Source organism: Zophobas morio, unplaced genomic scaffold (genome assembly GCF_036711695.1).
Source record: "Zophobas morio isolate AGI-343-1 ecotype UQ-CSIRO unplaced genomic scaffold, CSIRO_AGI_Zmor_V1 ptg000023l, whole genome shotgun sequence".
Classification (NCBI taxonomy): domain Eukaryota; kingdom Metazoa; phylum Arthropoda; class Insecta; order Coleoptera; family Tenebrionidae; genus Zophobas; species Zophobas morio.
Window position 1 is genome coordinate 4,017,107 of NW_026972128.1, and position 26,737 is coordinate 4,043,843.

General features: G+C 32.4%; 1 protein-coding gene across 5 annotated transcripts in view; it reads right to left on the reverse strand.

Moving 5' to 3' along the window:
• Positions 1 to 26,737, reverse strand: part of LOC135133947 (oxysterol-binding protein-related protein 6-like) — a 50,150-nt gene that overhangs the window by 19,825 nt on the left and 3,588 nt on the right. For 2 of the 5 annotated variants that reach the window (XM_064062510.1, XM_064062509.1), the window contains exons 1-2: positions 12,146 to 12,244; positions 11,616 to 11,936 (exon numbers count right to left, since the gene is read on the reverse strand). In XM_064062510.1, the coding sequence (XP_063918580.1) occupies positions 11,616 to 11,936; positions 12,146 to 12,229 (405 nt within the window). In that variant the 5' untranslated portion in view covers positions 12,230 to 12,244. Of the gene's footprint in view, positions 1 to 11,615; positions 11,937 to 12,145; positions 12,452 to 17,028; positions 17,125 to 26,737 lie in introns of those variants that run through there. The other 3 variants (XM_064062513.1, XM_064062511.1, XM_064062512.1) reach the window with 3 other exon arrangements.

Below are 26,737 nucleotides of genomic sequence, written 5' to 3' on the forward strand. Positions count from 1 at the left end.
GTAGGTCAGAGTGTGCACGTGTTTTTGATCAACTTGGCCTGTTCGTTTTATTCCTTAAATACATATAAACAAATTAAATAGAAAAAATTGGCACGATGGCGAAACAGTGTTTCTTCGTTGGGTGTGATAATAACTCTACAAATAATCCAGAAAAATTATTTTTTACTGTTCCCCAAAAAGTGGATCGGAGGAAGTTATGGTTTGAAGCTGTGGGAAGAACATACATACCTGGGAAAAGTTTGTACTGTTGTGAAGATCATTTTGATGCACCTAAGTATAGTAAATTTTTCAAAAATTTGTATGTCGGTATCTACTTGTATCACCTTATTAACAAATTTTCTTTAATAAAGTTGGAAAAGGATGCTGAAAATTGGATTCATTTCAAATTAATGGATACACGCCTAATGTTAAAAGACAATGTGTTTCCAAGAAGCATAGTGAGGAAAGAAACTTCGTCCCAATTCACACCAACTTCAAGGAAACGTAAGATGGAAACACAACAGCACAGTAGAGGGCTTCGAAGGAAACTGTTTCCTGAACCTACTGTACCTGGTACTTCAGAGGATGTAGAAGAACTGCAATTAAAAACAGTGGCTTCACCATCTGGCATGTTTGTTAGTGCAAAATCGCCAGAAAAATCAGTTTCTCCTTTAAGAACAAAAAGGAGAACTCTTAGAAAAGCAACTCAGACAAGAGTTAGCACAAAAGATCAGTCATCAATGACCTCAGTTGAAGTGGCAGATAAAAGCACAAACACTCTTCGATCATTATCGTCACAAATATATCAAAGCCCCCACAAACCTATTCAGGGATCATCGACATCATTGTCATCATCCTCCCTTTCACTCCAAAGTGGAAGTGTTTATGAACCATCATCGGAGTCATTGCATGAAACTAATATGATATCCAAAGAACTATTGGTGAAAGTGGAAATATTCAAAATTGAAAATAATAGCAGATTTTATCTGGGCTTGCCCAAGTCAGAATTTTTTTTTCATCAAATTACTCCAGGAAGAATTAGAAGTTCCTGTAGAACATATTTATATCGTTCTTAAGAAAATACGAACAGATGACCAATTTGTATGATTAGGGACAGATTTTGCATTAAGCACTAGTGGTGTCAGTAATATATTTTCAAAAACATTGCCAAAAATGGCTACAAAACTCAACGAGTTAATTTTTTGGCCTGAGAAAAGTAAAATTCAGCGAGTTCTACCTAGGCAGTTTCAGACGTATTATAAAGATGTTGAAGCAATCATTGATTGCTTCGAAATACAAGTTGAAAGACCTAGTGCAGCTTACCAGCAAGCTTTAACCTGGAGCAATTATAAAACTTGTAACACATGCAAGTATTTAGTGTCAAGTACTCCAAATGGGCTAATTAATTTTATATCAGAAGGGTTTGGAGGTCGCACATCAGATGTAGAACTAATTAAGCAATCAGGGTATTTGACCGTTGTACCTGAAAATACAACAGTAATGACCGATAGGGGCTTCAAGCAAGTAGCAGGGCTTTTCCAGAAAAAAAAGGTGAATCTAGTCAGACCTCCCAGCGTGACAAGCACCAGAAAAATGACGAAGGATGAGGTACGTCAGTCGAAACTTGTCGCAGCGTTGAGGATCCACATTGAAAGATTATTTCGTAGGATCAGAGAATTTCGAATGTTGGGTCCACATGCTACCACAGATCATAATTTGGTGCCACTTTTGGATCATATTGTAATTGTTGCTTGTGGTTTGATAAATTTGCAAGGTCCATTAATACAATAGTTTTTACATGGTTTTTATTTGTATTTTATTGGAAACAATAAATTAATTGTATAAATAAAAGCATTTAACTTTTTTTCTCATTGATACTAGGGGATTGGGGTATAACAGGATTTAGATTTATTTATTATTGAAACGAATAAGAAATAATTATGAAATAAATAAGTATAATTATTGAAAACATCAGTTAATTAAAATTGGAAAAATCGCTTTTTTCCAAAAAGCTTGTGCCTGCTCCATTACATTGTGACAAAAATTTTCATCCAAAGGAATTTCCTTTATAGTCACATTTCTGTCCGTTTCAAAAGATGGAGATGCAACACAAAATAAACCCCATTGTTTTTTATTAAGAAATATTTGCAGCTGCAGTTGTGCATATGGTTTAGGAGTTATTTCACCCTCTGGCGTAATGTAATTTTTTACAGTATTGGTCTTTATTGGACATTTTATTTCAACGCAATATTTATCAGACATTGCATCTGCCGAGGCACCAAATATTGGGTACATATCATTTATGGTCATTCCTACTCTTTCTAATTTAATATTTTTCTCCTCAGCTATGACTTTTAAGACATCTTCAAGGTTAAGGCCTCTTTTCATGGCCTTTGTTCCTCTAAATTTTGATGCTGCCAAAACTGCAGCAGTTGTAGCTCCATCAACAGTTTTGCAGTGAGCAACTTCATGCAGTTTTGAAGCTGTTATTCTCGCATATCTAACATCAAACCAGGCTTTAGATTGTGACTGCAATATTGTTAAAGTATTGATACTTTTGCAAATTTCACTATTTAAATTACTTTGGCAAAACGATATGAAGTCTTCTGCATTTGGTGCATCAGTCGTTTTTTTGTAAGAAAGACATAAATGGTACAACGAAGCTTTCTCCAAAATATTCACTTCACTCTTATACATCGTAGCAAGAATTGAATGACTATCTGATTTTAATGCGGTAGAAATTACTTTGTCCAAAAATGCCGTTCCTTTTGTTGGTAAAGAAGGAACTTGCCGAAAATTAAACAACTCTCTCATTCTTTGCCCTTTTATAGTACTGCCAACTTTAGACAGAGTAGACTTCCTCCAATAACATTCAACAGAAGTCACTGAAGGCTCCAAGGTACGTCTGTATAACCAGAACAGTAAGGCTACACCATGTTTACAACCACCTGAAAAGTAGACGTAATACATACACTCATACAACATAAAATCATTCATACCTTCACTTGCAGCACAGTCATAACACTTTGAGTCAATTATGCATTGTTCAGACTCATTTATTGTTACTGAAACTTCATAGCCTTTTAGGCGAACTTTATGTTCTGGTGCAATCAAAGCTTTAACAGTACAAATCTCATCGTGTCGTCTCAACTGCACATAACCAACAGCATCGTCGCCGTAAGTTGCACGAGCTCCACTATAACAATGAATAATTACTATCAAACCATTATTACGTTGTACACTTTACCGTTCGGTTTTCACATTTTCAACACCTGGTATCAGAAAATTCACATTTCTTCGATAATACAAATCTACATATCATTACATCATCAACTACAGGGAGATTGGTAGAAGTAGCTTGCTCATATTCACTTTCCATTGTGACTATTTATTCTGTGCCGTATTTTCCCAGATAATCTTCCTACACAATTTTAAGTTGTAAGTCGCTGTAAAAGGTTTTGGTAAGTGGTAAATATTAAACGGTCAATTCTACTCACCGTGTTTAAACAAACAATGTCAAATAATGGAAACGACTGACTTTTTAAATTATTTTAAGCTTCAATGAGAGCAAATTACAAAACGTTAACACTAAGATCGACCAAACATAAATAAACCGAACCTATCATAACCAAACAAGAATTCAAGATGGCTAAATACCGATGTCGTCTCACTTTAAAGCAGCATGAGCCTCATCGCTACGCTGATCCCATTGGTCAGCGTTACGTACGTCATCATGACGTACGTAATGCACAACTTAACCGCGGGAAAAAATCAGTTTAAATTTAACTTTTTTTTTTTGAGTTATTCAAAAGTAAAAAAAAAATATTGACCACATCTTCGCATTTTGTAGACGATATTCTTTCGTGTAGTGCATTAAAAAAAAATCGTGGAATACCCTATTGTTAACCGAGTGTTCGTTTTATATCATACGTACGAACTACATTCCGCGCCAAACCAAATACATACAACCAAATTCACTGTGTTCTTGTAACATAATGCGTTCGAATCAAAGGCAGTGGCTGAATATGGGTGATCAGATTATGATACATTAATAACTTAAACAAACACGCTCTCCAAGAATTTCTGAAAAAATATATACTTACGGTATATTAAAAAAAATGGATGTCGTAGACAAATACAAAAAAAAATGTATCGGGCGTCAAAACACATTCACAGGATGTCAAAAAATATATGGGGAGTCATTTCACTTCTTACACTGTCATTTGTATAGAGTATATTTTTTATTGTATGGAGGTTATTACAAAAAAAAAATTATAACTGTTCAAAGAAACGGAATTTGTCCTCATTTTTTTTTAATTGTAGGGGATATCATAAAATAAATAAAACTTCATATTTTATAATTTTAATTCAAATTTGATTGTAAACTTTTTGACGTGACAACGTCTTATAATTCGATTGAGCCGGCTGCACGCACGAAAAAACATGACTCATGCGGCGTTACCTCGCTCTGAGGCGTTCCATGTGACTCATGCGGCGTTACCTCGCTCTGAGGCGTTCCATGTAAGGCTTGAAGTGCAAGCGAGAACGCGACAAAATTAAAACAATAAGTTAACAGAACTATTTCACGATGAGTAAAAAATCGATGGCTTTACTATTTAATCGAAATAATTTTCGAGCGTAGCTATGATTTAAAAAAATTAAAACATAAATATTAAATATTCCACATATCACAACAACGTGTCTGAAATTACAGGTTGGACCAGCCAGCCGTGAAAGGGAACATTTTCTCCTATATCAAACCCATTGAGGCGGGCTTTTTAAACACTAGATTTACGAAAATCTTAATGTTTCCAAATTTTAAATTTTAAATGTAAGATTTACAAACAATAATTTAATCATTGTTTATTCTTATAATGAATTATTTGAAATTATTACTTTTTTATAACAAATTACAATTTAATTTGCAAAAATAATTAAGTGACTATTGAAAAAATTTAATTATATTATTAAAATAATAAAATCAAAATTTAAGAAATTTTAATAAATTATTTTCTTAAGACGTTGTCACGTTCAACTATCGTCAGTAAACCGACTTTACAGACAACCGATTTTTTAGGTGAACTCCTATCCGTAAAGGCGAAAATAAAAGTGCACTATTAAAACATGACAAAACTGCATTAGTCAAGTCAGGTGAGATTTTAGATAACGTCATCAACTTTTTGGAAGGGATAAACAGGCAGACTAATCGGTTGGGTAGTTCCGAGTTTCTTGTGCAATAAATTTCCGACAGACGACAGCCACACAGGAAAGCGGAGCTATTGCTCCGACAGTAAAATAACCCAAGGAAATGTAACATATTGTATATGAAATAAATCAACCTGGAATTCGTAAACTGTGTGAACTTTTCAAAAGAAAAGGACCGGAACTGGCAACTGTTTGTGTTATTTGAACCACAAATAAGAATTTATCTAGTAATATCTACTCCGAACAAATCTGATCATTTGTAACGAACTTCATTGTACCTTTAAAATGTTAATAAACACTACAATGTGGTTTTACAACATTTAAAACTCCACAAACAGTGATACCATGAATGATACCCTACACAAACACCAACAAGTTCAATTCAAAACCAAAGATAAACACAATAATAATCGCAAAACAAACCCACCAATTAAAATTTAATCAAACCAACAAACAACAAAGAACACTGTTTATAAACACAACAACTGCATTCACTGCTCTCCAAAACAAACTTGAATTCGTTCAGAAAAAACTGCTTAACGTTCAAGACGAAATCAATTAATCTTGCTCTGTCAGAAAATTATTCCACGAAATCGACTTCCATAACTTTAACGACCAGTCCGACCCATCTCAAATAAACTCACAACGATGGAAAAATAAAACTTACTTTTCAAGGTAGATGTGACAGTGAATGGCAAATTGTTATATAGCTTTTTTTAACTACATAAAAGAAAACTCGTCCAACAAAACTTGTTACGCCGTTTTGCTACACGATTTTATTCCACCGTATATCCGATAAAAAGCATTTCTGAGGCAACGAATCGTTCGCGTCTTATTAACACAAGAAAAATAAATCAGATTTTGCCGCAACGCGCTAAAAATATTTTACGGGTATTTGACATTTGTGTAAATCATTCAGTCGACAAATCAGCGGGTATTTCTGAAACGGTGTCGTAACGCATAAAATCATGATGTAAAAGTATTTTTTACTGTTATTAAAATTCATAAAAAATTGCGGGGAAAAATGAGAGCAATTTGCTTCACACCCCTCATTTTCATTACGCCAGGCCCTGTTAGGGTTGGGTCGAGTGACGCCCTTCGAATTTTTTTCTTTTTTTTTTTTGGTTAATTTACAGAATCTTTTAATCGTTTAAACCAGTCAGATCAGTGACGACTTTAAAAGTTATTTGGACAAAAAAATTATAAATAATGCAACGAAACGGTTCAATTTACACGAGGATTAAACAACAATCCGGTTTGTTGGTTGGATTAAGCAACGCAGTATTGTTTTCTACGCCCATGTAATTCTTTAAATTTGAGAAGTTTTTTTTTGCCTTATTTGTAATATAAAAGTTGTTTTTTTCTGCCTTATTTATGTTATAATCGTTTTAAATATGCATATTATTAAACCGTTTTTCATGTTTTTCTGTTTTGTTTCGGTTCGTAATAAATATCAATAACAAAATATTAAAGAAAGTTTTGAACTCTAACATTAACCTTAATCGGAGTTCGATGTATGTATGTATGCGAAAAGTATTGTTTTAAATTGTAACAACATTTCCTAGTAAAGATAAACGTATTGTTTTATTATAAACATAATGTACACGAACTGGAACATAACTAATTTCCAACAATTTCAGAAACACTAGGTAAGCCTTTTCTGAGATAATGAGAAGATAAATCAGTTCATACATTAATTTTTGAGACCACCTATGCAGGCAATTTTGAAAAATATAATGCATCGACAGCATGTGACTCTGCAAATTTTCAGTAATATACTGTGAAATTGCTGAGGCAAATTTGCTCTCTTCAGTTATTTCATTATCGACGAAAAAGTGTACGATACAAAAAAAGTGACGCATTTTGGCAAGATTGGGTTAAAAATTGTGAAAAAACTACAGAAACTAAAAAATTGACACCAAGTTAGAGTCAATCTCATGTTTATCATTCAAGAAACTAAGCCAAAAATAGTAGAAAATTTAGGCCTTTTTTCAAAGAATTGTCCGAAAGAAAGGTTCAGTTATAAAATTTGGCAATTAAAAAAAAATCGATAAAAATTGTTTTGAAGACCAGTTTGAGTGTAGATTAATGCGTTCTAAAATATTTTCAAAATGTGTTAATCAAAAGTTCGATATTTAATGTCAGTGTAAAAAAAAATCGTGGCTTTCAATTCAGAACGAAAGCTGTTTTCATAACAGTAGTGAAGTTTGAATTTATAGACATTAATTAAATTTAGAAGATGGCAATTTTTAAATTTTATTGTGTTAGCAATGTCAGATAATTTGGGCGTTTTCGATTTCAACATATTAAAATTTGAAACAAATGTGATGAAAAATAATAATACGATCACCAAAGAGAAATTAAGTAGTCAATATACAGATGAAGATTTACTAGAGTGAAAATAAATGAAATAAAATAACAAAGATACAGTAGAAAAGCAATGGTGGTCTAATTTGAGTAACATTTTTCAACTTAAATTTTGGATATAAAATGTTTTAAACCACTAAAAATAGAAGCGTTATGGGCTGAACCAGAAATACATAAAACAGCAAATATTTTGGATTTTGGAGTATACAGGTGAGAACGAAAACAGTGATAACGTTTTGGATTACAAAACTTAAAAAGGGCATATCAAAATACAAAAAAAAAAAATACAAGAGAATTGTCCAAAGTTATTTAGTCAGCAAGGTGTCGACGTTTTACTCGCTTTCATATGGAAATGAAGGAAAAGATTGGAAACTTCAGAGAGAAGAAAAAGATCCTGAAGGTAAATCTCTTAAAATGCAAGATTTTCGAGCAATAGGTTTTGTAATTTCTCAGTTAAATTGTAAAATGTAAAATTTTGGACTTTTTTCAAAAAATCGAGTTAGCAATAATTGTTTTAAAATACGTATATTATAAGATAAAATTCACGTCATAACTTTAGCGCCAGTCAAGAATTTTCAAGTTTACCTACATTAATAAAGCTCTCAAATGATTTATCAAAATTACTTTAAAACTACTACCTCTTATTCTGAAATGTCATAACACTAAAAAATCGCCCTTCCGAAAAAGGCTAAAAAACGCTACTATTAATTTTATAGTGTATCTAAAAAGGCCATCATTGTACTACATAGTAATGTTTGTTTCCTACACAAATAGTAATGTCGATGTAATTGTGAGCGCAGTCGAGTGAAACATAGCATATAATAAAACTATATATATCATGCAGTTCTAAATAAAATATAACGTCTTTAAATGGCATCTGAGTGCAAATGTTCAATTCGCACGACATCCAACTTATCAATAAGTTTTCTAAGACTGTGAGACATGCAAATTCTTATTCACTAAAATCTTTGCATGACGTTACGTAATGGTGAAAAGACTACATTTATAGAGAGTGATCTTTATTTTATGTATGATTGTTTCCTGTTTAATTGTAGATGGATGATTTAAACTTGATAAAACTATGAAGTTAAGTTGATCACAAAATTTCAAACAAGCCCGTCGTAGGAGGTCTATGACGCTTGAGAATATCCAAGGGTAAAATTAATTTTTTAATACTCAACGTTCAGGATTCACTTTAATTCCGAATCTAATTAACAACTAACAAGTAAATGACAAAAATACCTAACGTAATGTAGATTGATGAATGTACAGTGATTGCTTGCAAACGCTTTACAAGACACGTTAGAATCGCTTAAAAACGCTCTATGTCTACATGACACGGTAGCAACAAATCTTCTTTCAAACTCCAGTACAACGAAAGTAAAATTAGTTAAATCCCATCAATTATGCACGATTACAGTTATTTTTAAAACAATACCGATCGTGACCTCCACATTAATTATTTCTTCAGTAATTGATAGATACATTGTCAAGTACTTGATGGAAAAACCGAAAATAATAATTTATTCATTAAATAGAATTACACCACAGAATCCAAGCAAAAAGGCTCAACGCATCCCTCCCACCACAAAACGAAAAACGAATCACAAAAAAATGTAAAAATAAAAATGTCAAAGGTGAACGATGCACCTTTCAAATACCGACTTAATCCTCAAATTATGCTGATCCCGGCTATTTATTGACGCTATTGAATGTTCAGCAATAAATTATTGATTACAATGCACACTGTAATTAAGTCGAGATAACACAATTTCCAATCGCTCATTCCTAGATTCTTTTTTACTGCTTTTATCTTTACAGTGCTTCTGGGAATAAAACGAACGCGAGTTGCCAACCATATTGCCACTAAATATATCAGACGTTTCACACATGAAGCCGTCTCGAGAAAATTTCCGGCTTTTCGCTATATTTCTTTTCCTAATATATATTTCTATCTGTTTTCCTTGGAGTCAATAGTTCGATGCAGTGGCGGCTCGTCAGGGGGGGCCAGTTAGGCCAGGCCGAGTCTGTCACCGAACTTGTCAATTTGCGATATTCATTTTTATTTTAAACGCAAGAATATAATTTAAAGCTATTTTGAAATCACCTGATTTTACTGTTGTTATTATTTTTTTAATTACAAAAAGCGTTATCTAATTTATTCACTTTCGTTCGGAAGCACAAATCGTGCCGGGAAGTTTAAATATTTTTACTGCGAGGAGCAGCAGCTGAGGCCGGCCGACTACAAGAATAAACGTCGAATAATGTCATATCTGCTATCGCTCTCTGTTTAGCGGAATTAAAGAGAAATAGCTATAAAGACTGATACGTGTCTGATACCCTCTGATTAACGCGCCTGGAGCAGTGATTGGTCAAATGTCTGCTAAAATCGGCCGGCCTTTTGGCAGTACATCAAGTTGTTATAGCGCTATCACCTTCTGTTTGTATAAGTTAGAAGGCAATAGCGATGAAACCGTACAATATTACGTTTCATCACTCCACTTCTGCCGTGCACTTTTCCATGCGGTTCCCCACTACCAGCACCGGCCGGCCGCTGTCTGTATATTGTGAATTTCTGCAGTCTTCACGTGGATGAAATTGGTTTAGGTTTGTTTCTAATTTCAGTAACAATGACAACAGTTGGTAAGAGAATTAGTAACTGATTTAAATTTTGATGCTGTTACACATCTATTAAATAATGACTTTCGACTTTTAACATACGATGATCAATTCCTGGGATATAAAAGAAATGACCCGTTCGGAGCCGCGCATGCAACATTTAATCGAAGCACGGAGCAATAATAACGTCAGCTCCGGTGCAATAGCATATTAATAATTAATAATTAATACAGCATGGTATGAAAATTATGAATGGCTGACGGGGAGCAAGTCAACAAACAAACTATTTTGTTGATATTGTTTAATTTTTGAATATGATGTTGACAATAAATTCAAAAAAACTTCAGAAAAAGAGTTTTGCCTCTGGTCGTCTGGTACGATTGACATATTGAGTTACCGTGCTCTTTTGCCATCTTCCTAATTTCTCAACCCTGCTCCTGATGATGCTACTTACGAAAATGTAGAAGCCTCCGAAATTATTTCTGTCTTTAATTTTAATCATATACCACCATCCACATCAGCATTTGTTGAACGCAGTTTTTCAGCTTTAAAGCGAATTACAAATTTTACTAGAAACTCCATTAGTCAAAATCGATTATCCAAATTATTCGTTTTAGCAATAGAAAAAGAAGTGCTTACAAACTTAACGGAAGATCAAAAGTTCTATAATCAAGTAATTGACCACTTTGCCAATACAAAACAAAGACGCATTGAATTGGTTTATAAAAATTTCTAATTTACTTTTTTAATTTTGTTTTTTACTAATAAATAGTTGTTGACGTTTCATGTTATATTTTTTGTTAGAATGTGTTACTTTATAACTTGAATGTTATTTTCATTTTTATTTGAGTTTATTGTCGTTATTTTATTATTATAGATGGCTTATATTGTATAAGTATATGCTTTACTTTATACCTATTTGAAGAATATTTTTTATTTTGTTTTACCAAGTTGTTAGGACTATATGAATTAACACCATACAGGAAGCAAATTATAGATAATGACTGACTTGAGGTCCCTGGTTCTTGTATTCTATGTCTTAAAACTTTGGGTTACTCACTGCTGGCCGACCCAACCAAAATAGTCACGAGCCGCCACTGGTTCGATGGCATGACCTACTGTATCATATTGTTCCATGTTTATACAAACGCCATTACAATACAACGCATTAAGCAAGAAATTAACATCCCAATTTTATTATTCAAACGACAAGTATATTCTAAATTTTTAGGTTAGAATTCAATTATACTTCTTAAATTTGCAATGACAGTTAGATACTGTTGTACTAGTTTTACTATTTTCTCAACTGAATGATACAAATAGATGATTAATAAAGCAGTCACTTCACCAAAAATCTTTATCCAAGGGACACGGCAAGCATTGTGCAGCAGTTGTGGTGCAAATATTATTCTGTGGAAATTTAGGAAGTCTCGGTTGTCACCTACCTTATGCCAGCCCTTCAACGGCCACTTCCTCTTCTTGTGCAAGAAGCCATTGAAGGGGTTCGGCTTGTTATCGAAACGTTGTCCGTCCTTCAGTCCCTCCATTATCTCCCATTCCGAGCCTCTTCTATTTTTCTTGCGCCGTTTCTCCGTTTGCGGGACATTATTCTGTTCGGTTGCGCTTTCCGCACTCAAACTGTTTGTTTCCACGCTAGCGTCGGAGTCGCTGGCTGTCACTGTGCTGTTACCAACTTTCACTTTGATTTTACTAAGTTGGGGGCTCTTCTTGTCACCGCTGGCCATGCTCCTGCGGGTTCTACGGCACTGCAAAAAAGTTTAAATGAGGTTAAGGTGCGATTACACGTGCGTGGTGCTCGTGGAACGTGTGTGGAAAGCAGTAAATATTGAGAAGCTTTTGTTTTTGTTTTTGTTTTCGTTTTCACGAACTTATTAAACTAGATATAGGAAAATTTTAAAAATCTATTAGCAAAAAAATTTTTGTATACTACTGTGCATCAACGTTTACTGCTTACCAGACGGGCTCGGCGGATACCACACACGTGTAACCGCAGCTTTAGGGCGGGTTTCTGCGCTACCATGAAGGTGTACGCGAGCATTTTGTCATTCTATTTCTCACAAGGACACCATTTTTAATCCGACGAATTCCGCGACCAGTCCACAACTATTTTGTTTCTCAAACATTCAGGAAACAAAACGAAGTTGATAAATTATGTAGCAGTTTCAATGAAGTTTAGTGACCCGCGGAGTCATTTTCTTGATAAGTTTATTTACATCTTGGACGTACATGAGGATAACCGAAAAAGTGATAAATTATTCACACTGGCATACAAAATTAATTGATAGTATCGAGTCCATTAGGCGGACGACCGACGACTAAACGCAAACTTTAATTTTTCTGGGTAATATAATTTTATGGATCAGTAGAGGCCGAAACCGTAGAGAATTGAAACTTGAAACCGTCGACTTTCAAAAAAATCGCTTACATAATTTGTGACTTCCTCGAGATGGTGGAATGAGCGTCTGTTTTCTGGAAGCTTTAAAATAAATAAACAACTTCTTGTTTTGGTAAAAAATTGACACATGACATTCGGATGAAATGAAACATGTTAATTTCATTCACAACTAATTATCAAAAGCTGATTTTACGAGGTTAAGAAAAATTGCGACGATGTGTTGCGAGAAACGCTTACATTACGAGTAAATGTCTTAAAAATTCGATTTCGTGTTGCAACGGCTTTATCTACATCCCATTAATTAATAGCTTAGAACAAGTTTCGTGCATAATTACGGCCATCATTGACAAATACATCTCGACGTGTACAACTGACCTTAAAATTTTTATACCAAACTTAAATAGCCACCGGTATTTGTCGTTTAGTTGTAATTATGATAACAGCTGACCTCAATATTCAATTACAATATACAGCGTGTATAAAAAAGGCGAAAAACTTCCCATTACAAACGATTAGAGTCCGCCGAACAGTGAATATTGACTTTCTGTTTCTTGGAAGTCAACAATAAACCGCTTACGACTATACTAATGATGTTGACAGTCCTGACCTCTTTTCCGATTGCTTACCGAAAGGAGCAAAGATTCTATGAATCAGATGTGCATGAACACATGGGGGCTTTCAATAAGCAATTTTGATTTTAACTTACATGTGGTTTACTTAAAGAAATTTTGTTCTTTTCCACAATTAAATCGAAACTGTTTCATTTATTGGCACGTTGACTTCAACTAAAGACCAACAATATAGTGAACCTCAAAATTTTGGAACGTACAAACGTGAGATTAAACAAAATTTTAAGTAAAATCTTAAAACAAGCTTGGAAAACCATATTTCGTATGACAAAATAATCCTATGTAGCCAAGTGCCGCCTATGATCTCCGATGTTTCTTAACCTAAATCGTGTCCAGTAACAGGAATCCCAATAAACCAACATTCCTATATAATCTGTTCACCTTGTTTTTAATAATAATTAACGTTCCTGATTTTTTAAAGACTATTTATTCTTGCTTGTATTAAACTGTGTTTATTTTAGCATAAAGAGTGTTGGGAAGGCATCCATAAAAAAATTTAGTACTTATTAATAAATTACGATGAACAAGTTTTTCCTATCTATATGGACATACACGTGTGTAAATATATTATTCAATTAATATTACACGGTTTTAATTATTGTTACTCACAGGACATTCATGGTTTATTTAGTATTCCAGTACTAAAATTAAACACGTTTATCTTTATATGATATCATTTATAAAATAGTGCACGCACATGTCTAATAATAATTGTGCTACGTTAGAAAGAATCTATAATGTTTGAAAGGTTTCAATGTCTCAGCAAATATTGCAAACTTAATTCTACTGTTATTACATTTTTTGTCCGTCTATCTACCCGTCTCCTCTAGACTTCATCTATAAACCTCATCCCTCTATTAGATTCGACGGTTCATTTTAAAATTTTCGATTAAATCAGAAGTGAGTCAAAATGAATATAAAATTCAATAAAATATGCCATATTTAATTGATTTTATCGCATTGACCATAACAATAAATAATTATGGGGTAATTACTTTTTAAAAATAACTAACTTTGATTGCTAAATTAAAACTAATTCAAAATATAAAAGGAAACAGCCAAAGAAAACTATTATTACAAGGGCCGGCATGGCTTTATAACGTACAAGTACTACAATGTAGTTTTATGTTCTTATATTTAAAAAGAATGTAACTTTTTAAAAACCTATCCGTCATGTTAAAATTTTGAAATTACGAGTGCAAACTACAATGGCGGGAAGAACCCCAAGTATACAAAAATTTTATCAGAGTTCTGCTGCAGAAGCCTTAATCTAGATGTCGAACATACTCCTGTAAAAATAAAGAATACGCTTGATTACAGGAAGACTCATGGTTACTATTTGTCTCATTTTGAAAAATGCATCTGTAACGGTGATATTCTGTGACACGTCGTCAGTGGTATATTGTTGAGCGTTTGTTTCAGTTACTAATTGAATGAACTTTGCAACCACAGATATCACATCGTTCAATTACCGACCCAAGTCCAACAGTGATAAATTATCACGGCATGGTAATTTTTATTGACCTTGAATAACAAACTACAGAGTTAAGAAATCGGTCTAAAAATACTTGGACCGAATTTTCATCGCCGCTGAAATGCAATCACGTAAGAAGTCTATTTTCTTAGATAAGTTACAAAATTTGAAATTTTATTTATTGGCAATAATACCTGTCTGTACTGTAAAACAAAAATATATACTATATGTTTCAAGTGAGGTCTTAATAAAATTTGTTTGGTGACGTCGTCAACTTTTAGAAGGGATAGTACATCGCTTTTATACGTGCAGTGTAACACGGAATTTCGGAAATACAGTAAGTATTTCAATAACATAAACCGATTCGATCAACACTAATCTTTTTGAGATGTTCTGCCTAAACAGCTGTAAAAAACATGTAAAGGAGACTGTTCAAATATAAATTTCAAGCTAAGTTTATTTAATAATATTTTAAGCTGACGTCATCACGCTTTTACAAGGGATCAACATATGAATTCTAAATGCAGGTCAATTGGTTGTGTAGTTTCTGCGTTAGAATGCGTAAGGTAGGATTAATAAATGAAAATATTTCACACCAATCAATTCAGTAGTTTCGGAGATTATCTGCGTAATAAAGTCGTCAACAGACGTCAGCCAGACGGAAATTGGATACCTACTTTTGCATATTCTAGGAACTTTCGATTTACGCTCGGGAAGTAAACAAATTGCTATCCGAAAAATGTCAACTTTCATCACCTTGCAAATAGTATCGTTAACAGAAAAAATATATTAAAATGTTCTATATTTCTTGAAATATTTGAAATTGATTCAAACCAGCTACGTTAATAGAATTTAAGGTAACAAACAAGCAACAACATTTCACTATTATAACAAGTCTTTTTAGTGCTAACTGTGAAAATCGTGCAGTTGCAAACATTAAATTCAACCTTCATCACTGCTGTACTGTGAAAACAGCGAAAATTATTGCTGCGTAATCTTCACCGACATAATTTTTTATACAATAATTACGTAGCATTTCCACTTTATCACTAATGTCCAATTTGTAACAGACCCATGTCGTGGAAGATCGTAAAATTGAACCGAGGCGTTCGCTACGTACGCAACCACTATATTTTCTATTCAATTTGGGAGAAAAATCGGTTTATCTGCGTGTAACTGAACTAGGCGTAACTGCACCTCTTCATTTATTTTCCCGATCACTTAAGGTTATTCATTTAAATATAACGCTAATAACGTCCAATAACTTTTGTGCAAAACAATGTACAGGGAACTATATGCAACGAAAAATAATCATTAGAAAGAAACTTAAAAATTATAGAACACAAAAGCTAAGGTGAACTGAAGAGAAAAACAATACTATGTAATCAATACACCCATTGCCGCAATTAATGTTTATTATACGTATAAACTCATTAAAATAATTAACAACAAAGAAAGTAATAAGTAATGATGTTGCTCTTGTTCTTTGAACAAAGACAGAAAAACGTTCCACGTCATAGTTTCACCAGACGTAAACACAACAACCATCAAGATATATTCATAAACGCTAACCAAAGCATCTTCATCAATAATTTCCAAACTTGATACACACGCTGAGTCGCTAAAGCTCTTAGCGCACATCATTCAAAACCGTGAAAGCTGAGGAAGATGAATTCGCAAATACACCTCTAGCTCTATGTTGATCAGTTTACATACTCCTACTTTGTTTATAATTACGCTCTGCATACCATTAATTAATATTATTTTCCCTCGTTAAAATTAATCACAAAAAATTAATTTAAAGACTATATCTTCCTGTGTTAACGCCCTTTTCACGCCCTTAACGAATTTAAATCAATAAAACGTCCCTAAGTTAAATACATATTTTTAATTAATTATGATTGATTAACTTTGTTAGCAGAACATTCGATAAGCACTTACCCCCTTTTACACTCACCCCTATCACCTAACTAATTAATAAGCGATATCAAGCCGTGTTTAGCAAGAACTTAAACCCAAAACAACCAAAAAAACTCGTCAGCTGCATCTCCATAAATCCTGAATTGGTTTTCTGCCAGTGAAATAAATCACCTCTGAGCGTACCAAATGCCAAAAATAAGCAAATAAATCAATAAACACAAAATTTATAATGAAAATAAACGTTCCAATAATCCAAACTTTCCTTATTAACAGAAGATCATTGCCAACTTTCCGACAATACATTGTTTCGAGCAACCAGAATTCTGTAGTTGAGGCCGCATGCAAGATGTTATCCAACTTGCGCACAATTAACCCTTCACCCCAACCGACGGAAGTTTAAAATTTAAATAAGATCTCACCCTTGTTTTATAGGGAATCTCATTACGACGAAACGCGGTACTTGGGGAAAAAACGGAATACGTGGCTCGTAAAATTTAAAATAATATCTACCGAACCGCACACCCATGCGAAGACGCAAAAATAGCAATGAACAAATATTGTAAATTTCCTCAACAAATGCAGTGTTGTTTTTGTTTGGTGTGTGTCTTATCGGTCATTATTTTTTTCCGGTGACTGTGTACTGTGACAAATAGCAAACGCGAAATAAAAAAGGTTAATAGAATCGTTACGGAGGTTTTTCACCTTATCTGTTGGAAAGGACGTTATGAAACATGGAAGCAAATTAACGCTATGGAGCAACCTTTTGATTGCTGTTATCACGGCAAAATTCTAACAATAACAAGGAATAATGTTAATTGCTCGATGATCAAAGAGAGTCTAAATTTAGTTGTATTGTCGTTATGATAGAAGTTTCAGCTTTTAAAAATTTACTGACGGTAAGTTTAGTAATGTCCGACGAGTTTGGTAAAGTGGACAGTAATACATTTTTCGCCACTTGATATTGGTTTGATCAATCAAAGTTTTGAAAGTTGTTAGGTAGTTTGTTGCAAGAATCGATCGGAAGGATGTCTACTGATAAAAATAAACCTCATAGATCTGCAACTATATAAACTATAATTTGGTTACGTAGTGCACAATAGTAATAACAATGCCTTAAATGTTTAAATTCTATTCTATAAAGGGTCGATTTTTTTCAAATTCTACTTACTTAAACAGTTAGAATGAGAATTTATTCAGGGACATCAATATCGTCGCGTCGCGTAAAAATCTTTATAACTGAAATTTGTATCGCTAAAAGTTTCAAACAAAGTGCTATCCTTGCAATCAATCTTGAATGAAAGTATTTTTAAGGCTGTTGCTGCACTAAAGTGGATAAAAAGCAGGCCCGACCGAAGTTCTGTAAGAATGAATGAACACTACAATAGTGGCTTCTAATTGCTTCTTTACTTAACTTTATTAAAAGTGTTTAATAAAACTGAAAGAAAACGTTCAACAAAGTTTATTAATTAACACTTGCTTTCTTATTTATTAATTAATTTGTAATTCAGTGCTAAATCGTAATCAATATTTTAACCAATCTGTATGAATCATGTTTTATCAGAAGTAAAGAGCTAGTTTTTTACGTAATCATTGTAAGCCATTTAGACTTATGGAAAACCGATCGGTGTTATTTCTTGCCCATTTCGGCGTAGCAACAGCCTTAATGTATTAGTTTTTTATAACTTAGTAACAGACGCCAGTTCATCGTAATCTTACGATTATTAAATTGAATTCGCACAGAACGTGATCACACGAACATCTCGGGCAAGTGACCTAATTTTGTAGCGATGTATCACAATTTTTTTGACAGAAAAAGTTATTTACACAGAACTTCCGTAGCTTATTACTTTACATTATTTAAAAAAAGGCGTTATCAAGTTTTTGTGGTGATGAAATAATAATGAATTTTGAAATGTACAATGTAACACTGCAACCTACAAATATTACCCACATTTTTAAATTAGATAAGCCATTTCTAAATAGCATTCATTCGTAAAAAAGGTTACATTTTTCAATTAAGATTTATCATGCAAATTATCATTAATCAAATTGAATTAATATCAACGTGACACCGCAAATTTTAAGTAATTTTACTAAAAATCATAATTGAGAAATATTTGCCATTTTTTTCGGTTATTTAAAATGATATCAAATAAATCTACATCGTGCTTTGCTTCATTCGGAAAGGATTTGTTTTAAATGATTTTTGCAAAATTTTTAGAAATATTATCTCAGTTTCGTCGATTATTTGAAGAAGTAGACCAAAAATGGCTTTGGATTTGTAATCTACGAAAAATTCTCCATATATAACCCTCTTTGCTTCCACTTGGGATAAAACCTATTGTGTTTTTTGGAAACTTTTTGAAAATAGGTAATTTTCCCATTTCTCATTTTTCTTAGGTATTTGATCAGGTGTAACATAAGTAAATGACTTCAAATTCGTAATCTGTCGAGAATTCTTTATAAATCAGCAATCTTTTCCAGTCGAATAAAGCTATTTTTTACTTTTTTTTTTGTAATATTTCCCATTACTCGTGGTATATAAAAAATTACTTCAAGTTGGTAATCTATGGAAAATTCTTAAATTTATTAAAAACAATCTAGATATGTTTTCGCCGTGTTTTTCGGTTATTTAAAGATATAGAACAAACATATTCCAAATCCGTAATCAATGATATACGCTGTATAAAATTATACCTTTTAAGTAGCATCAAGACAAGTTTTGACTTTTTTTTAATTCTTGGAAATTATTTTCACATTTCTCTTAGTCATTTTATCAGGCATAACAAAATGAGTTCACGTTGGAAAGCAGCGGAGAATTCTCCTGTGGGCCTATCTATTTTTTATTATACCAAAACGACGACAATTTAAATCTCATTCAAAAATCTTAGAATTAAAAAAAATATTTTTTGTTTTTTCATCATTTACATCAATACTTCTGAAATATAAAACACACAAAACTGTACACCTTTTTTAATTCAATAAAATATATTCGTGCAACGTTTAGAATTTTCGAAAGAATTTTTAAAAATTTTCATTTTGGTAATTTTAATTGTTAAGCCGTTATGACTTTTAATAAAGTCTGAGCTCCCCATATTTGTAAAAACCTCACCTTTTATTACTTTTCCCAATGACTAGAGCAAAAAACGTCTGGGTTAAAGAAATCTTACTGAAAAAAAAAATGCTACGAGCTTTTTAATTCGCAGTAAAATTTAGTCGTCCGACAAACCGATCAAAGAACAAAATATCACAGTATCAATCCAAAACGTGCGAATTAATATTTCACGAAACACAACTAAGCTCTTTGTGCCATTCCTCTCTCAACTCATATTTCGGAACAAAGCTCCCTTCAACCTTCGCTAAAGGCTGTTGAATAACCAAATTACCACGCAAAGGAAACTCTTAACAAGGATCTTATCGAAAAAATTTGCATCTCTGAAAAATAGCCGAATCGATCTGATTCATAAAACGGAGAGTGAATTCGAGCAGACGGCATCAGCACTTTATTTGTCTCTCAAATGACCTTGTCTTTAGTCCAACAATTCTTTTCCATTAAGTTAAAAACAGCAATTTTTCAAAGCCCCCAACGTCGTTCTTTCAGACGAATCGGGTATTACAAACTTGTTTTATAAAGTTAAAAAAAAATTAAAGCTTTAATGAGCATCTGGTCTTAGTTATTACCTCAAAGCCATAAATGAGGAAAGCGAGCATGGAGGTCTCCACAAATACAAAATATAAAAAATACTTAATTTGAATAACAGGCAAATATATATAATGATCATATACAGGTCTTTATTCTAATTAGTTTTAAAATGAAATAAGAAAAATTAATTTAAAAGATGGTGGAAATAGAAACTTCATCATCAAATTTTGCTTGATTTAATAAGAATTGAAAATACATTTTTTGGAAGTAGTAAACAAACAATATACAGTGCATATTTCTTAAACGTAGCCATAGGGATTCCCATGACTTATGTCTGAGTAAAGATTCAGAGTTGAAATTTGTACTGAATGTAATTTGGGTAATTTTTTGTCGATTTATTTCTTAAAAAAAAATATAAATAAAATACCTGGCGTTTCTAAAATTTGATTACTGGTTCGATTACTGGATTTTAGTGACCGAAATTCGTCAACATGCCACAGTACACAATTTAAAAATTTTATGACAGATTTATAAACACAGGTTTTCTCGATCGTTGACAAAAATTTCAATGAAATTATGTTTTATTTTCATTTATATTTGATTCCATAATTCTGTTTCTTTTCTAAAACGTGCAACAAAGGTATATTATGATTAGATTAAAATTATGCTATCAAAAATGAGAAGTTAAAATGATAAGTCAAAACCTTCTATGATATACAATTTTTTTTAATCAAAATAATTTTTATTTTTTAAAGCACAAATTATCAAGTTACTGCAAAAAGTGGTAGTGGAAATTAAAGTAGAACTCTTAAGAGTATTTTCACCGGAAAAATCATCTCTGGGTATTCACCCTAACCAAAGTTAAAATGGGGTTAAAATTTAACATGGGAATCCTTATGGCCACTTTTAAAAAAGATGCACTGTATATCCAATTATCCACAAAACTTTACGAAGATTTGAGCAAATTTTTATAAAATAACATAGGATTATATTTGTGGTTTATGAATCCGCCTCTAAGCATCTAAAATTGTATAATAACCGTTTATAAACAAAACAACTGCTCATGGAGCTTTCTCTTAAGTATGACTATCATTATCTACATTTTTTTATTTTATACAGGTTATCAAATAAAATGCTATAATTTTTAAACGATCGGGATTTGTTGGGTTGTACTTGAGAGGCGAGGAAACTTCAATCTAAATAACCTTGATCCATTTTCTAGAGGAGATGAATTGTAAATTTTAGATTTCAGGAGAGATTTACTGAACAAAATTTTTAAATTACCTCATCATTTTTTCGCAAGGAAAGATATATAAATTTTACTCACTGCAACCGTCAACAAATAGACAGAAACGGGAAACCGACATCTTCGTATTCTACAAATTGTGATACGTCGACATAACAAATGAAAGTAGACATCCGTGAATGATCTCATTAAACATAATGTCCCTTGGCTTGAGCCTGGAAGTAAAAAATCTAGTAAAATCGCATGACTGTGATTGATAAACGCATGTATGACATATGATTATTACGAAAGGGACAGCGCAGTCTATTTTTTTTTTTATATATTTTTAGCAGTTTTATAATTATCTTGAACAAAAATTTGTCGTTTAAATCATGCTGATTCTGGGCATTAAGCGTAGCTTTGGAACGCCAAAAAATGTGCCCCACTGTGGTAACAATTGCTATAGAGTAATTCTTCTACCTGGAATCATAAAAACGATGTAGTATTATTAGAGCAATCGTCTTCACGTCTGTTTTAAATTTTGCCACACTGAAACAAAAATGTATAACTCAAGAAAAATTTTAATGGCACACTTCCAAAAATTTAAAATATGTTCTCTTTTCAAAAACACAAAAGCAAAAAATAGTCCTTACTACTCGGAAATCTATTACGATTATGCAGAGTTTATTTTTTTAAATGCACTCTGTCATGTAGTAAGCTGCTACCAAATAAGGTAACAATTATAAAATAGAATTTTCACGAACGATGCATTTCAGTTTTCCGAAGAAATTATGAAATAGAATTTAACCGCCACAAATAGCGCAACTATTTTTCTGATTTAATCGAATTCTTATCTCTTGCAGCATATTTCACACGCAAACGTAAACACCGAACAACCTCAAACAATCGGCAGATCCAATTGTTTCCTTGCTGACCTTGTTAGATTTCGCATTTCCATATATCGGTTTTTACAACCAATAAACTTTCAGTACAGAAGTAACACAACAGCCGTATCAACAGAGAAACAACTGCCACTGTGTGCGAACATAGCCCGGGATTGCATTTTTACTTAACTTGTTCTAAATCTATAGTTTTACAATAGCAAGTTCTCAAAAATTGTATTACTGTCGGTCGTGAACGTATGTGCCTTTGGGTCTATATTGGGACCATTATTCTTATCTGTTTTCATTAATGATTTGGGAAGGAATTTCAATGTATTTAACTTACTCGTGAATAATTTAAAAAACTTAAAGATTGTTAGTAAAGTCGAAGATGTGGAAGAATTGCATAATAAGTAATATTTTTTTAAATTGCGAAAACGCTATAGATATAGTAAGCTTTCTTAGAAAATCGCCCCTCTTTTCCGATGTATACTATGGACAATCATGTATGTATTGACATATAAATCGCTCGTTAAAGGTCTGAATGCGCTATTACATAATAAATTATCATACATTCCACATTATGATTACATCGATAGCAGCCTCAATAGATCCTTAACTCGCATTAAAAGACACAAAAAAATGACATTTATTCATTAAAACATCTATCTAAGCACTTTTTCGTCAATTTTGGATCATGGCTCCTTAATTTAGGCATCACAATGCAACTTCAACATAAATTTGACAAGTACTCGTTATATGAAGATGTTTACATTTTTAAACTTTAAATATAGTAATAACCATTTAGCCTACTTCTAGAAATATTTGGAAACAGAGTTAATCACTTTTATAGCTCTCACAGTGAACATAAAAACCCTTACCATAAATCATAAAGGGATCATTGTTTAGGATATATCTCATTTCAGTGTTACAATCAGATTTAAAATAAACAAAAAAGTAAAAACTTCTAAAAAATAAATTTACATTTACGTACATAGAAATTGACATAAACATTAAAATTATAATTAGTAAGCGTTATATATGTACACAATTTTCAAGGAATTATATAAATACTGTCCTGGCAGGCCACTTGGGGCCAGGGGCATACTTTTAAAAATTACTGTGCCCTTAAACATTTAGCACTTTATTTCAGCCCCTATACGTTCACTGAAGACACGAGTCATTTACAATGGTCTTTCATTAACCCATCCATCTATTGTGCGGTCTAACCCCCCCATAATCACATCATAAGATTTTAGTATCCACTATTTTTTGTGGTTTCAGTAAATCTCAGTAAACCAGTAAACAAATAAATATCACAAGCGCATCACCACTATACAATTATGAATGAGTTCCACTAAATGAATCACTGTGAAGCAATCTCGGATTTTTCAAGGTTTACAAATAACTAGGTTTCTTGAATTTAACAATGCAATTTTATGTTTTCCAGATAACGTTATCATGAAGACATGGAAATACCACTAACTCAGTTAGCAACTCGAAAAACGCTAAAATGTTGGCTGTTGCTTGGTAGAAATACCAATTCAATTCTATGAGATGACAAAACACGGATAAAACATTTGGAAAAACATGCAAATAATAACACGAATAATTATCGCTCGGACTTGCTGTTTCCGAAACAGCAATCAATATCAATTTCATTCAATTTAAAACATTTCAACGTCCAGATCGAATTGCTCGCTTTTAATAACGCAAACTGGAATTATAAAAATCATAAAAACACAGTTCGCAAACTGAGGTTATTAATTTTCAAGGAATTCGTACCGAGTCGTTTTATTTGAAAATGTTTTTAAGCCCACACAACAATTTATTTTATAAAAATTTGCCACACTGTTGTATAGATTAATTGCGTGTGTCGTACATCTGAAATTATCCTTTTGGTTTTATTCATGATCTTCTAAATTATTTTTCGGGGGCTTTGAAACGCCACGACAGACTGTGTGGGATTAATGATAATGTGCATACTTTGCTTCTAAATTTAGAAATAAATATGAAATAACAATGTGCGTTGCCACCAGTGCATTGTAAATTACCGACTAAATTAACCGTGTCGCTTAGTTCAAGAGTTACGAAAAAAACACTGTCATGTTGAAAAAATTGTCGTAATTTGTAATTTGTTGATTCATCTTTTTTTATAAAAATAAACCAGTGTGTACTAAAAGCATACATTTTATTAATTAAAATGTGCGTGATGTGTTGGCTAAATCTCGTTAAAATCATAACCATAAAAAATAACGTCTAAAAAAGACAAACAATCATGAAAACAATTTTCTCAAACCAAGTACATAAAAACATAAAGCTAATGATAATCTTGAGATTATTAAATTGTTATTAAATACGAATATAATTTCGATAAAAAAATATTTGGACTTTAAGAAACCAAAAATATCTATATTGCACAAAAAGACCCATAAAAGATAAGCCACCATTAAAAAACTTCTATTTCTGGTGAAACGAAAACAGTTACAAATCGTAAAACACCAATGTTTGAACTGGGCTTGGCCAAGTGTGGAGTTTCACAAATATACACACATAGAAAATACATCTGTAAAACAAAATTATTTTTGAGTTTCCCGATTCGTCCAACAGTGAGATTAGATGGATATTTATGCTGGAAATACAGTGACTTTTTCGAATTAAAAAAAACACACAAGAAACAAGTATGCTCATATTTTCGAATAGACGTGTCCTGCAAAATATATCTAATATGTAATATGTAAGAAATTCGTAGGAAAATTTATTCCATTATCTCTCAGCAAAAATCAATGTACCTATTTAACGATTACACCCAAATTTTGCAGAACATTCAAAGGTACACATTATGTCACACCACTGAAAATATTATCAATCGAAGTTGGCCTTGACTGAAGCACCTACACTTGATATTACTGAATTAGCAAATGATGACAACTGCCAAAGACTCATACAGTTAGTAACATGAAAAAACCCATCTAAATATAAATAAAAAATAAATTTGCACTCATTCTGATTACTACTGTTTACAATTTTGTATTTATGTAAATTTCTGTCTTCCGTATTTTGAAAATAAAATTAAAACTTTATTTTGTCTATCTTTAAATTTAATATTGTATACACTGTAATAAAACTTTCAAGTAATAATTTAATTACGGTCAGGTGATAATTATTTCATTTCAAAGCTGTAAACAACGAGTCAATTACTCTCGAATATTAAAGTCAATTAACCTTTTATATGTATGTATTTCGTAAACATTTCACTGACTATTTTATGTGAAAATGTATCAACAAAGTTTAACAGTTTTTAAACGAACCATAATTATTTCAAAAAAAAAAAAAAAAACTACAAAATTGTACACCACATGAAGAATAATGTTTCTAATAATGAATGAAACATACATATGATGTGAATATAAATATAAACATTGTTTTAAAATACCCTGCAGATTAATTCCAAAATCATCATTATCATTGAAGACACGAGCAGCTTTTCAATAAAGGTTTAGGAGTATGTCAAATGATAAATTGCAAACTTTCATTGTACAATATTTTTAAGACAACTCATCTACCCAAAGTTAAAACTAGGGGTGATTTATGAAACGACCATGAAAGAACAGTGTTACTTAAACACGTTTTGAGTTGAGTTATTAAATCTTTGAAGGGAACACTCTGACAAATTTTAAGTAGAATTTTGTCATTTTCGTAAATTTTAAACATACATACTTAGCATTTCTAAATAGTACACTATTTCGTTCAAAAAATCTTCGACCAAGAGACAGATAAAAATTGAAAACCCGTAAACAGTGTAAGAAACAAAGTTGCCATGAGGAAATCGAACCCGCGACCTTGGTATTATTAGCACGACGCGACCAACTGAGCTGCAGTTTCCCCACTTCTAATTTGGTTTTATGATGTGTAAAAGTTAGCTTCCTTAACAATAGATTACTACTGACGGTATGAGACAGTCATAAGCAGGGATTTAACCATGCTGTTACCATTATAAAATAACCTCATTTGACATACACCTGTTAAAACCTTTATGACTTAAGCGGCTTAAGCCAAACCACCCTTATAAGTCAAACTGGTTATTGTACTACTTAACTCAGTTCACAGCTACATTATGCCAACAACGGATAGTAATAATCTTGCGGTTCGGGTCCAGAAAGCTTGCAATAGCCAGTTTCACTTATAAGGGTGCTTTGGCTTAAGCCGCTTAAGTCATAAAAGTTTTAACAGGTGTATGTCAAATGAGGTTTGTTGTACTGTAACAACTTTAACGACATGGTCAAATCCTTATTTATGACTGTCCCATCACCGCCAGTAGTGATTTATTGTTAAGGAAATTCACTTTTACACAATGGGGTACTATTATAAAACCGAAT